The sequence below is a fragment of the Podarcis muralis genome, chromosome 12, assembly GCF_964188315.1.
Source record: "Podarcis muralis chromosome 12, rPodMur119.hap1.1, whole genome shotgun sequence".
Classification (NCBI taxonomy): domain Eukaryota; kingdom Metazoa; phylum Chordata; class Lepidosauria; order Squamata; family Lacertidae; genus Podarcis; species Podarcis muralis.
In genome coordinates this window covers 14,176,625-14,188,859 of record NC_135666.1, presented here as the reverse complement: position 1 = coordinate 14,188,859, position 12,235 = coordinate 14,176,625, and the positions used below count along the sequence as shown (strand labels likewise).

The 12,235-nt window shown below is 42.3% G+C and overlaps 1 protein-coding gene across 2 annotated transcripts in view; it reads left to right on the top strand.

Annotated features, from left to right (window-relative positions):
* PTPRN2 (protein tyrosine phosphatase receptor type N2) overlaps nt 1-12,235 on the top strand; it is a 647,226-nt gene that overhangs the window by 559,928 nt on the left and 75,063 nt on the right. For both annotated transcript variants that reach the window (XM_028749792.2, XM_028749791.2), the window contains exon 14: nt 1,988-2,182. In XM_028749792.2, the coding sequence (XP_028605625.2) occupies nt 1,988-2,182 (195 nt within the window). The remainder of the gene's footprint in view (nt 1-1,987; nt 2,183-12,235) is intronic.

Genomic DNA, 12,235 nt, shown 5'->3' with positions numbered 1-12,235 from the left:
ACTTCCAGAATGCATTCTGTTCGACTGCCAAGGTATGACTGTAGCCCGTAACCAAGTTGGGCAAAAGTTATTTTAGAGATGCCTTCAAGTGCCTATGGAAAGTAACCTCTGACTTGGATCCAGATACTGTGTGGACTGCAGCACAAGAAACAAGGGTGGGTTGATATGAAACTCATGCAAATGCATCCCCTCCACCATACAAATGCGATTGGGCTCTGGCTGGGGCTCTGTTATCAGAAAGTGGGGGCCAAATGGACGTTTCCCTTCAGCTTCTGTCTTTGCACCCCTGCCATTTCCCAAAGCAAAAGTTCCAGGAAACCTTGATGGACTGCTATTGCTCAACCTACTTATCAGGCTACCAGAGAATTGTCTTACTGAATGCACCCTAATATTATCTAGCTACAAGTCTAGTGCATATGTACCATAGTAGTGGCACATGCTTTAAAAACTTACGCACTGTATGTCATTAAAAAAATGAAACTGTAAAGCATGCAATATATGTTAGAGGAATCTAACATATAGCATTCAAATGTTAGAAGTGGGTTTCCTGTATTTTAAGTGCCAGACATAGACTCCAGACCTTGCAAATTAGCTGGACTCCTAGAATCTACATTTTGAAAGTTATCGGTCAGCCCCTCTCTCTCCCCCCCCCCCCCGGTTTTCTATACATTTTTGGGGGAAACCTGCCCCACACACCCCTGTTTTCAGTTGTCTCCCAATGAGTGTGATGTAGCTATTGCAATTCAAGGAGGCATGAAAGAAGTCATCTGGTTTTTCCAACCCTGGAATATATGCATAATGCCAAGTGAAAAGGGAGCAGAGAAATTGAATAACTTGGCTACACAATTTGGAATGGTAAACTGTCAGTTTGCAGTTAGGCAAATTTAGACTCTGAACCAATGGTCTTATGAGGAACCCCCACCCCACCCCATTTTAAATGGTGCTATAGATTACTTCAAAATGTTGTAAGCCAGCCCTGCTGTGTTTGGGGACCCTCTGCTGATGGTACCACTTAACATTTTATTATTATTATTATTATTATTATTATTATTATTATTATTAAAAATTATACCGCCCTGTACCCTTAGATCCCAGGGCAGTTCACAACACAAAACTGCAATATAAAAAACGCAAAATACATAATAAAAACAAGAAGCAAAGCAACCCATTAATTGCCCTTCAGCAACACATTTAAAAGGGCATCAGATGCCAATCAGCCAAAGGCCTGGTTAAAGAAGAATGTCTTCGTCTGGCACCTAAAGGTGTATAATGAAGGCACCAGCCGAACCTCCCTGAGGAGAGCATTCCACAAGCCGGGAGCCTCTGCAGAAATTTATTCCAAAGTAGCTTTACTGACATCAGTGTTCTAGAGTAGGTAGGTTCCAGTGGTCATAGGTAAAGGTAAAGGGACCCCTGACCGTCAAGTCCAGTCGCAGACAACTCTGGGGTTGCGGTGCTCATCTCGCTTTACTGGCCAAGGGGGCCAGTGTTCATCCTCAGACAGCTTCCGGGTCATGTGGCCGGCATGACTAAGCCACTTCTGGCAAACCAGAGAAACGCTGTTTACGTTCCCACTGGAGTGGTACCTATTTATCTACTTGCACTTTGACGTGCTTTCGAACTGCTAGGTTGGCAGGAGCAGGGACCGAGCAACGGGAGCTCACCCCATCATGGGGATTCATAGTTTTGACTAGTTTTGACTCTAATCTGTATATTTTGAAATCTTGTGCTTTGCACGAATCCTAATAAGCTTTGATAATCAAGCATTATACATAGTGCAACAATCCTGCAAACGGACCAAAGCTGTTGTTGCATCTTTCCTTCTGTCTGGCATGTAGTTGTTGTGGACATGAAGCTCGGAGGCAGTAACAGGAGTCCAGCCTGCACGTAGGGACAAACCCCTGTGTATTAAATGTGTGCTTTGGTGGATGATTTCTTAGAGTCTGGATTTTAATCCCGGGATATTCCTTCTCTCTGTCTCCTCTAGGAGTTGTGCCGCCAGCGTATGGCAGTGAAAACCTCCGACCACCCAGAGCCTCTGCATACGTCTCGCATTAACAGCATATCTTCGCAGTTCAGCGATGGGCCCATCCAGAGTCCTTCTGCTCGAAGCAGCACTTCATCCTGGTGCGAAGAACCAGTCCAGTCCAACATGGACATTTCTACTGGGCACATGATATTGGTAAGGTGCTAAGGCTGTTGAATTCAACTAAAGAGAGGAACTTCAGGTGCACTGTGGGAAATGCAGTGCATATATTCTTTTTAAAAACAAAAAGCAATTCAAAATGTTGGTGCTGACCTTTAAAGCCCTAAACGGCCTCGGTCCTGTATACCTGAAGGAACATCTCCACCCCCATCGTTCAGCCCGGACACTGAGATCCAGCACCAAGGGCCTTCTGGCGGTTCCCTCATTGCGAGAAGTGAGATTGCAGGGAACCAGAAAAGAGGGCCTTCTCGGTAGTGGCGCCCACCCTGTGGAACGCCCTCCCTTTAGATGTGAAGGAAATAAGCAGCTATCTTAACTATAAAAGACATCTGAAGGCAGCCCTGTTTAGGGAAGTTTTTAATATTGAATGCTGTATTGTTTTTAACATTCGATTGGAAGCTGTCCAGATTGGCTGGGGAAACTCAGCCAGATGGGCGGGGTATAAATAATTTATTATTATTATTATTATTATTATTATTATTATTATTATTATTATTATTATTAAAACAAAAAACCCCAGCTCTTTAAAAGCCAGTAGGATTGTTATCTTCTTACCAATCTTTTTACTTTAAAGTTAATCTTAGCACTTTGGTTTTGTTTCTTCTCATTGGTGTCTTGGAGTGCAAGCCCAGCCCTAGATCCACCAGGGTGTGTGAGTTTAAGATATGGAGCATCTCTGGTTCAGCCGGAGATACGCAAACTTAACTCCCACATCCCAGGGCTGAACTTGCCGTGTAGAACCTATGCCAGTGTCATCCCCGAATAATGGGTGTTCTGAGGGCAGGAGGGACTTATTCTGGATTCGTAACTCAGTTCAGCTCAGTCACGTGACCTGGGAACCCAGCAGAACTAACACCACAGCAGAAAGGGTGGTATAAGTCAATCTATATTTAAAAGGCTTGTTTTCCCTCTGCCAGGTTTAGGCTAGGCCAGCCAGCAGCCGCCCTGCTGCTAGATGGAATAAATTAAAGCGCTAGCTTCAAAACCTTAAGAAGCAGCCTCTCACACGGATGGAAAATGAATCTCAAGATTCTTGGGCAGCAAGAATCAGAATGGGTGCTTGGAGTGTGCATTGCAAAAAGGCCAATATTCTGGCACCTGGCATGGCAGCAAAAGGGGTCTAGGTCTAAGTTCTCTTGACAGTCTAAGCAGATATATTTGTGTAGCTGTCTGAACGCTGGATGCTTTCAGGTGTTTTGGGTAGGTGAGAAACAGCTTGGCTTCTTGCTCTATAATTATGTCACTGACTTGGCCAACACAAGGTCTGATGAGGAGTCTGTATTGTCTCCCTACAGCACTGCTTTTTTCAAAATGCAATTCCTCCACCTCCTCTGTCATTACTTTCTTAGTTTTAAGTTGCTGGTTTTGTGGGGGGGGGGGGGTTTAAATTGTTAGAATTGAACATATACTCTAAACTTTAACTATAAAACTGACTTAAAACAAAACTGTTAAACACCAGGTACTAAGTCTGAACAGTTTTCCTAGCTAAATAACTTCCTGGGGCTCTGAATTTTAGTATAGCAGACACATTCAGATATGAGAATTGGATTCAATATGCAAAAAAAACAACAACCACCAACACACACAAAAACCCAACCGTTACGCCTTTTCAGATCTATTTCCCCCCCCTCCCCCCCCCATGCTCTGCTCCAACATAATTGGTTTACTTTCTTGTAGGTCACAACTGGAACTAGTTCACTAATACTTTGGTCTCACAAAATAATGCCTTTAAAAATTAAAGAAAACTTTGTCTTGCTAAAGTTTATGGTTTATGCCCCCAAAAGGAAAGCTCGTTTTGAGATAAGATCTAATAAAATAAAGAAATATAAATGGAGATGCACGTGCTAAAGAAATGTTTGCAGTGATCATTTGTGTATTAATATTTGACCTGTCAGCTTGACGAAAGCTGGAATTGGATTCAGGTTGCATGTTTGAGCACTTTTCTGTGTTTTTTAGTTGGTTAGGAATATAGCAGGGCTGTTTCATTATCCCGCACTCAGTTGTTGTCATTCAACCTTGAGTAAGCAGATATTTGGTAGATAAAAAAGAGGACAACATGTGTTATGCATTAGGTTGTAAAGGTTCAAAAAAGGGCTGCTGAAATGTTGATACAGCACCTTGGGAATCCGGACTGCAAGGCATTCATTGCGAGTGTGTACAAATTAAACCCACTGAGCCTAAAATAAGCAAATAGCAATGATTCATGAAAATTCTGTGTTGCTTTGCCTTGGTCTCTGTGAAAGACAAAGGGCAGACAAAATATCTGTTCTTATTAGAAGGCGCGGTAATAGCAATTTTTCAGGAGGTCAGATGGAAAGGGTTTCTTTTGCTTGAATGCCAAGAAAAGAAAGTTAAATGGAAGGTTGAACAGATGGTGTTTTGTCCAGTGCTAGTGTTTCCTGGATCCTTTTAAAGACGTGCAAGTTGAGCATATTCTTTGAGTATGGAGAGTTATATTGCTGGTGATTAGTGGCCGGTGAGCTTCCTCCAGAATGCGCATCTGATTCTATTCTAAAGCTCGCTCATCATACATGAGTACACCTATCATACATTTGTTTTCAATGAAAATTAGCATTCTGTCTCCATCTGTATCTCTCCTGCTCTCTGTCAAGCCTGCACAGATGCAGCCCTGTACTCCAGCATGATCATGTCCCCATTTGCACATGTGAATGCCACATATACCTTGCTTCCCTTCCAGTAGGCTGCTTCTGAATAGAGCCAGGACAGAGCCTTTGTTCTGGAAGGACAGCTTGGGGAGCAATGTGTTCTCTCTAGCTCCAAACAGGTCGTGGTGGGAGTGAGTTATCTCGCTCAGCTGCAGATTTAAGCCTGTGGCTTAAAATGAGAGTTTGCTCAGTAGCTTCTGTCTTCGGCTCCAAACCCTTCCACCATTGTATCCCACCCTGTTTGTCGTTCAAGAAACTCCCTGGTCATCACTTGATGATATTGGCTACCTTCTGTTTTTCCTATGTATCAGAGGTTGCACGCCCAGGGAATTTCGTATCGATACAATGCTAGGCAGATATACATGAAATATGAAAGGTATGCAATACTTCTTATTTAAAAAATATCATTGTTACCATAATTGGTGCACCAGTTGCGTGAGGCCATATTTATGAGATCTGTTCTACTCTTTAGATGGTCTGTGTAATTGCAGTTGGATGTTGAAAATACCATGTCTTTGGCATTCCAAATGCGATAACATAACTGTGCATGGTTTTTGCCTTCCTATAAAAAAACAACTCCTAATTATTTATTCAAATATTCTTGCATATTGCATTTAAAATAATCTTTGTTTAAGAAAACAAAGCCTTGAGAACGGCAGTGGAAACCCTCAAAAATGTGGTTCGGTGAAGACCCATCGGAAAGAACCTTTACAACGTAGATATGTATTAAAATATAGTATGCATTAATTAAACTCTCATTACTTTGGATAGGGGTGTTCAATCACTGTGCTTGAAAATATGTAGCTGGTCTGAAGGGAGGAGAAAAAAATGTTTCTGTGTATGTATTAGTGAGAAATTGTGTTTTAATGTGGGTGCCTAGATAGTCAAGCAGAAAGATACCAGGAAATGAATTACTCTTTGCACTTATCTTACCTGTCAGGGAAAACTGACTTGTACCATTCATTGCAAGAGGCAGCTTGGACTCTTGCCTTGGAGGCACAGCTGTTGTTTCCCCTTCTCTTTGTTCTTAATTTTTGTTCAGAACAGCTAAAGGCACATTGTGTTTTGCTACATTATTTTTTTCTTTCGTGAACTTGGAAGCGGGGATTTACTTACTGGTTTTATAACCTGCTATTCAAACTAATTTTCCAAAATGGCATACATGTAAAAGACACATTATAAGAATATAAAAATGCAACAGAAGCAATCAGAGCACTAAGATACAAGGCAATGCAGAAGAAAATAATGGGTGGCACTTCATTATTTGTGTGCACCTCTTTTTAGACACCATCCTGTGGAGAGAATTCCACACTGTGGTGCCAGCACTGAAAAGGCCCTGTTCTTGATATCCGCCAATAGTATACTTGTTAATGATGGACCAGAGAGCAAGAAACTCATACAAATTCATATAGGCAAAGGACATCCTTAAGATAACCTGATTTCTGCCAATAAGGGCTTTAAATTTTATTACCAGCACTTTATCTTCATTCCAGGAATCAGCTGGTAACTAGGACAATAGATGTAGGATAACTGTCATTTGTTCTGAGTGCCTTGCTCCCAGTGGTGACCTGGCAACCACAATTTATACCATTTGCAGTTTTGCAGCTGTTTTTTTAAAGGCAGCCCCATGTAATTGCAGCCTGAATTGAACTAATGGATGGTGAAAAGAGGCCAGATCCACCTTTTCTAGGTAGTTGGCAGACCAAGCAACCTGAGCTTTCAATGATAATGGGGGTTCTTTCTCCTCTCGTGGATCAGACAGTGAAAAATGAGTGTTAGAATGGGATATCATCTGCCCACTGGCGATGCTGTAGCCCAGATCTTTTGATAACATCATCTAGTGGTTATAGGGAGACCAAAGGTGATCCCTGTGGTACCCCATAAGCTAAAGGCTTCTAGTCCAACATAAGATGGATGGTGGACTTGGGACATAGGGTGTGGAGGTGGTCTTTTGTATTTCCACTGAGGCAGAATTCAATTTTCCTGCATTAGTTTGCCTGTAACTTTAACAATTGCAAATTTGCATCCATGTTTCTACAAGCTTCCAAACCGCAGGGGGTAGCCATTTTGCATTTTTTTGGCCAAAAATTGCAGGTGACCACGCTGTCCTATAGGAAGAATATCCAAAAGCCACAGTATTTTGATACCTGTACAGAATTCTGTGTGGAATATATGTGCTAGAAGGGCAGTAAGAATACAGGAACAGAAAGTTACAGCCCATAGGGGTATTGCCAACAGGACATGGTCCAAGTTACATAAATCCACAGACTGCTGTTGGAAAGGCAAAGGGAGTAGGTGCCTCTCTTGAAAAATGGCTTGCCTTTTTATTCCTCAGGCAGTAGACTTGTTTGACTGGGAGTGGGAAAATGCTCCCCACATGTGGCCTGCCTATATTCACATTGCTACACCTGTCGTTTCCTCCTATACCAGGGGGAAGGAGCCTGTGGCCTTCCAAATGTTGCTGGACTACAACTCCCATCATCCATGGCCATTGGCCATGTTGGCCAGGGCTGATGGGAGTTGGAGTCCAACAACGCCTGGTTCTGCAACTCTGTCACATAACTACCAGTACCTTAGGCTTTTCTATTCATTTTGGGACATAAGAAAAGGATGCCAGATTGAGGTCGTATTGGAACCTTTACTGTGTTGCTATACAGTGTAAAGTAAAAAACAACAACTGCATTTAATAAACTTCTAAATTGAAAATACATATTTAAATGCATTGAAATAAATCAGTGGAACTACTGAACAATATAAAGTATCCTCCTTTAAAAAAAACACCACCACACACACATTCTTGTATTAGGTTACAATTTTTTAAAACCATTGAGTACTCCAGCTAGTAATGTATGTATTCGGTTCTGGTTTATTGTCACCCAAATTTGCTGAAAGAAAGAAAACTGCACAAAAGGAATCTGATAATGGAAGGCAGCCTGGTTGAATAAACTCCCTTTCTTTGCCGTATTCTCCTTATTAACTCTGTAATTAATTATACATAACTAAGGAAAGCTATGGAAATTGCATTTTGAGATGTATCATATCTGACTTCATTTCAGACTTCCATGCAATTTACTATTAATGAAGCAGGGATGGAAGCCCCAAATCTATAATTATTACTTACCATTTGAATGACAAGCAAAAATTATTATCAGCATAGTTTCGAATGAAAGAGGATTAATGCTTAATGTTGGAATTGTTAAATCTATCTTTTTTTTTTTTTTTAAAAAAAAACACTTTTCACTAAAGCATTTTGCCCGTAAGAGTTTTTGAGAACATTGTTTGCAATGAAATTAACCCTCTCCTGGGTTAACAAGGGTTTTCTTAAATTGGACAGATTGCAAATATTTTTCAAATGAATGAATATTTTATGGTGGCTGAAGCTGTTCATCTGGGCACTGCCACAGAGCTCCTTGCTCATATATTGTGTATCTGAAATGTATATAAACACACACACAGGTATATGGAGTAGGGGGGCAACGCAGTATCAGAGCAAAGATGGCTGGGATAAAGGATGTAACCAACCAACATTTAAAGATCTATTTTATATTAGGGGTTTTAACATACTGACAGCGATTTTGTTCAATGTTTGTAGGGTCTAAAAGCGGAGATGAAATGCAATATTGTCACCAACCATCGCCATGTTAAAATGTCTGAATAATTAGCATTATACTTGGCAAGTGAGGCCTGTAATTGCAATGAGAATTTTAATTTGCGTAATTTATATATAAATAAGTGTGGTTACCAGCCAGGAATTTCAATGGGATGTTGTGCTAGGTTTTCCTATTGCTGTTGGCCTAGGTTGGATAATATGTGATACGAAACCAGCAAGGTGGTAAAGGGGGATGTGCAGAGTTGAGAGCATGTCATTGAGCCCTTGCATTTCCTGTGTGAGGCTCCTCCCACTTGGAAGGGTTATTTATAGCTCCAATGGAAGACACCACATGTTTCAATCTAGCCTATTGGCATGTATTCATATAAATGATAAATGTGTTCTATTTGAGGTTGAAAGCAATCTCTTGTATTTAATCCAGTGTTGGCACTTCTCAAATTAGACCCATTGAAAATAATAGACATGACTAACTTAGGTCCATTAATTTCAGTGGGTCTGCTCTGATCGTAAGACCACACAATTTTGACTACTGTGTACCATCTTCTAAAACAGGGATCAGTGAGCTTTTTCAGCAGGGGGCTGGTCCACTGTCCCTCAGACCTTGTGGGGGGGCCAGACTATATTTTTTGGGGGGGGGGAATGATGCAAGAGAACCACGAGCCCCAGTGGCTGCTCACCTGTGTCTTGTGAGCGGCAGGGGCTGGTGGCAGTGGTGGAGGGGCGATGAGCAGCCCGCAAAAGGGCTCCAGAGAGGGGCTGCTTAAAATGGCAGCCACTCAGCACTGCTGCTGGCACCAACAAAGCCCAACTCCCTTCCTCCTCTAGGCAGGGCGGGGAGAAGCCAGAAGGAGGGAGGGGGGAGGAGGAGGCGCCGCCGTAGGAGGCGATCCACACGGCGGTTCCCGGACCACCTGTGGGCTGGATCCAGAAGGCAATTGGGCCTGATCCAGCCCACGGACCTTAGTTTGCTGACCCATGTTCTAAAAAGTGGATCTGCTAAATAATGTACCTGCTCAAATAAAATATAACTGATCAAAATACGTCCACAATTTTCTATTCATGTTGAGAAAGACATATATATTCCTATGGAGAAAGGCTGGGCTGTGTTTACTACATAGATTTTAATCTATGTAGCATCCGATTGCTAAAGCAGTAAGCGTTTGATACATATACCCATATTTTCTGAATCACCCATAAACATTTTTATTACGTAAATATCACTTTCAGTTTCCATTAGTCATTGAACAGATTTAGGCTTGGGTGCTGCTTCCTTTTGAGCATGAACAGAGCTGAGAAATATTGTCTCATTGAGTTGTGTCACCTCATCTCAGTTTTAAGGGCTCAAAATACTGTGGATTATATCTGGAGACTGGCAAATCTGTCAGTTTTGGTTTCTGTCAGTTACTCAGTTTTACATTCAGTTCATCCCATTTCCACATCTGTTTGCAGACCTTTAAAAAAAAGTTAGGATGAAAATTTATACACATTTTTGTGTGCATTTCTCCTAATATACCCTTTTTTGCACACACTGTTCCATAATATAATGCATTTTGTACATTATTTTCACTAACCTACACATTTATGTCCACTTTCCCCGAATAATATGCTTTTATCGGTACATTTCTTTTTCTGTTGGAGAATTGCATCATAAAATCCAGAAAAGTGTGAATTTTGAAGGCTAGTTTGCATGCTAGTTCTGAAAGTGTGAATTGGGTAGATGTACAAAATTGCAGACCAAATGAATTCCTCCCCTATTTGTATTCAGTGGTGTTCCTCTGCTGACAGAAGGCTCTGAAGCTTCTGTCAGAGGAATTCATAAAAGAGGCAATTATTACATATTCATTTTCTTCCCTACACTCCCATCACCTTCCCAAATCTGTTCCAGAGGATTGGGAACCCATCATAATAGCATTAGAGGTTGGGCAAGAGGGTAAAGGGTGGACTTAAGAAAACAGCCTCCCTCCCCATTGGCTGATGGGAACCTCTGCTGGATCAAAAACAGTCTGTCAGTAGAAGCACAGCATTTACGCAAATCTCTTTCAGTGCCCTTGACCGAAAGCATCCTCTGCTTGCCTGCTGGAGAATGTTGGATTTTGTTATGGGATGGGGAAGAGTACTAACATCTGTAGGCCCTGTGAGTGTGTGTGTGTTGTTGTTAGAAAGTAGCATGGTGGTTAGGGACGCGGGTGGCGCTGTGGGTTAAACCACAGAGCCCAGGACTTGCCGATCAGAAGGTCGGCGGTTTGAATCTCCACGATGGGGTGAGCTCCCGTTGCTCAGTCCCTGCTCCTGCCAACTTAGCAGTTTGAAAGCACGTCAAAGTGCAAGTAGATAAATAGGTACCACTCCGGCGGGAAGGTAAATGGCATTTCCGTGCGCTGCTCTGGTTCGCCAGAAGTGGCTTAGTCATGCTGGCCACATGACCCGGAAGCTGTCTGCGGACAAACGCCGGCTCCCTCGGCCAATAAAGCGAGATGAGCGCCGCAACCTCAGAGTCGGTCACGACTGGACCTAATGGTCAGGGGGCCCTTTACCTTTACCTTAGCATGGTGGTAATTGGGATGTGCGACCTGTTTTATTTTAGCAATGTGTGCTTGAGCTTAGACATGAGGCCCAAATTCAAACAGTCATGAAGTTTGCTGAATGACTTTAGACAAATCATAAGAGCACAAAGAGCTGTCTTATACCAAGTCAGGCCATTGGTCCAGCTAGCTTAGCATTGTCTATGGTGATTGGCTGTGGTTCTCCAGGGCTTCAGGCAGGAGTCTTTCCCAGCCCCATCTCCCAGGGATTGGACCTGGGGCCTTTTGTTCCCCCTAATATAAGTTAAGAGTTAGATTTGTGGCTTCATCTTTGTTTATTGTGCATACATTATGCATGCAGGTCTGTGTACACACAGAGTTTATCAGGATGATTAAGCTAAGGCTTGTGTGCCAGTTGCAATCCTTTCTGGTCAGAAAGAGAGAGATTTTCTATGCTTATCTGTTTTTTTCTAACCTCCAGGTCAGACTGTTACATATACAGTGGTACCTCGGGTTACAGACACTTCAGGTTACAGACGCTTCAGGTTACAGACTCCGCTAACCCAGAAATAGTACCTCGGGTTAAGAACTTTGCTTCAGGATGAGAACAGAAATCACGGCGCAGCGGCAGAGGGAGGCCCCATTAGCTAAAGCTTAACCTCAGGTTAAGAACAGTTTCAGGTTAAGAACGGACCTCAATAACAAATTAAATTCTTAACCCGAGGTACCACTGTACTGCTGCTTGGAAACTGTGGTCAGGTTCAAAACGCAGTAATAGGGGTTGTTGGGGACACATCTGACAATTGCTTGAAGATCTCCACTTGCTTGCAGTCCATTTCCAAGCACGTTTAAAATACTACTACTACTACTACTACTAATAATAATAATAATAATAATACGCATTAATACACATGTTGAAGGTTTTCCTTTGGGTGCTGCCACTGCCACCTAAGGGTGACGGGCGGAGCCTTTGGGTTGTGGAGTGCAGAATGCTTGCAGAAGAAGGGAAGGATGCTGTTGTAGTGGGAATGAAACACATCATTGCTTCGCTGCAATTGTCACATGTCCCTGCAACATTTAGTTTAGGCTTATCCAATATGTTGTGTGCCAAGCTAACTCAGAAATCTCAGTGCAGAGTCCACTGGCCTCAAGGAACACCTCTTTCCAGTATTAAAATTACTGTCCTAAACCTCATTCTTCGGTTTCAGACATTCATTTGCCAAAGCCTTTC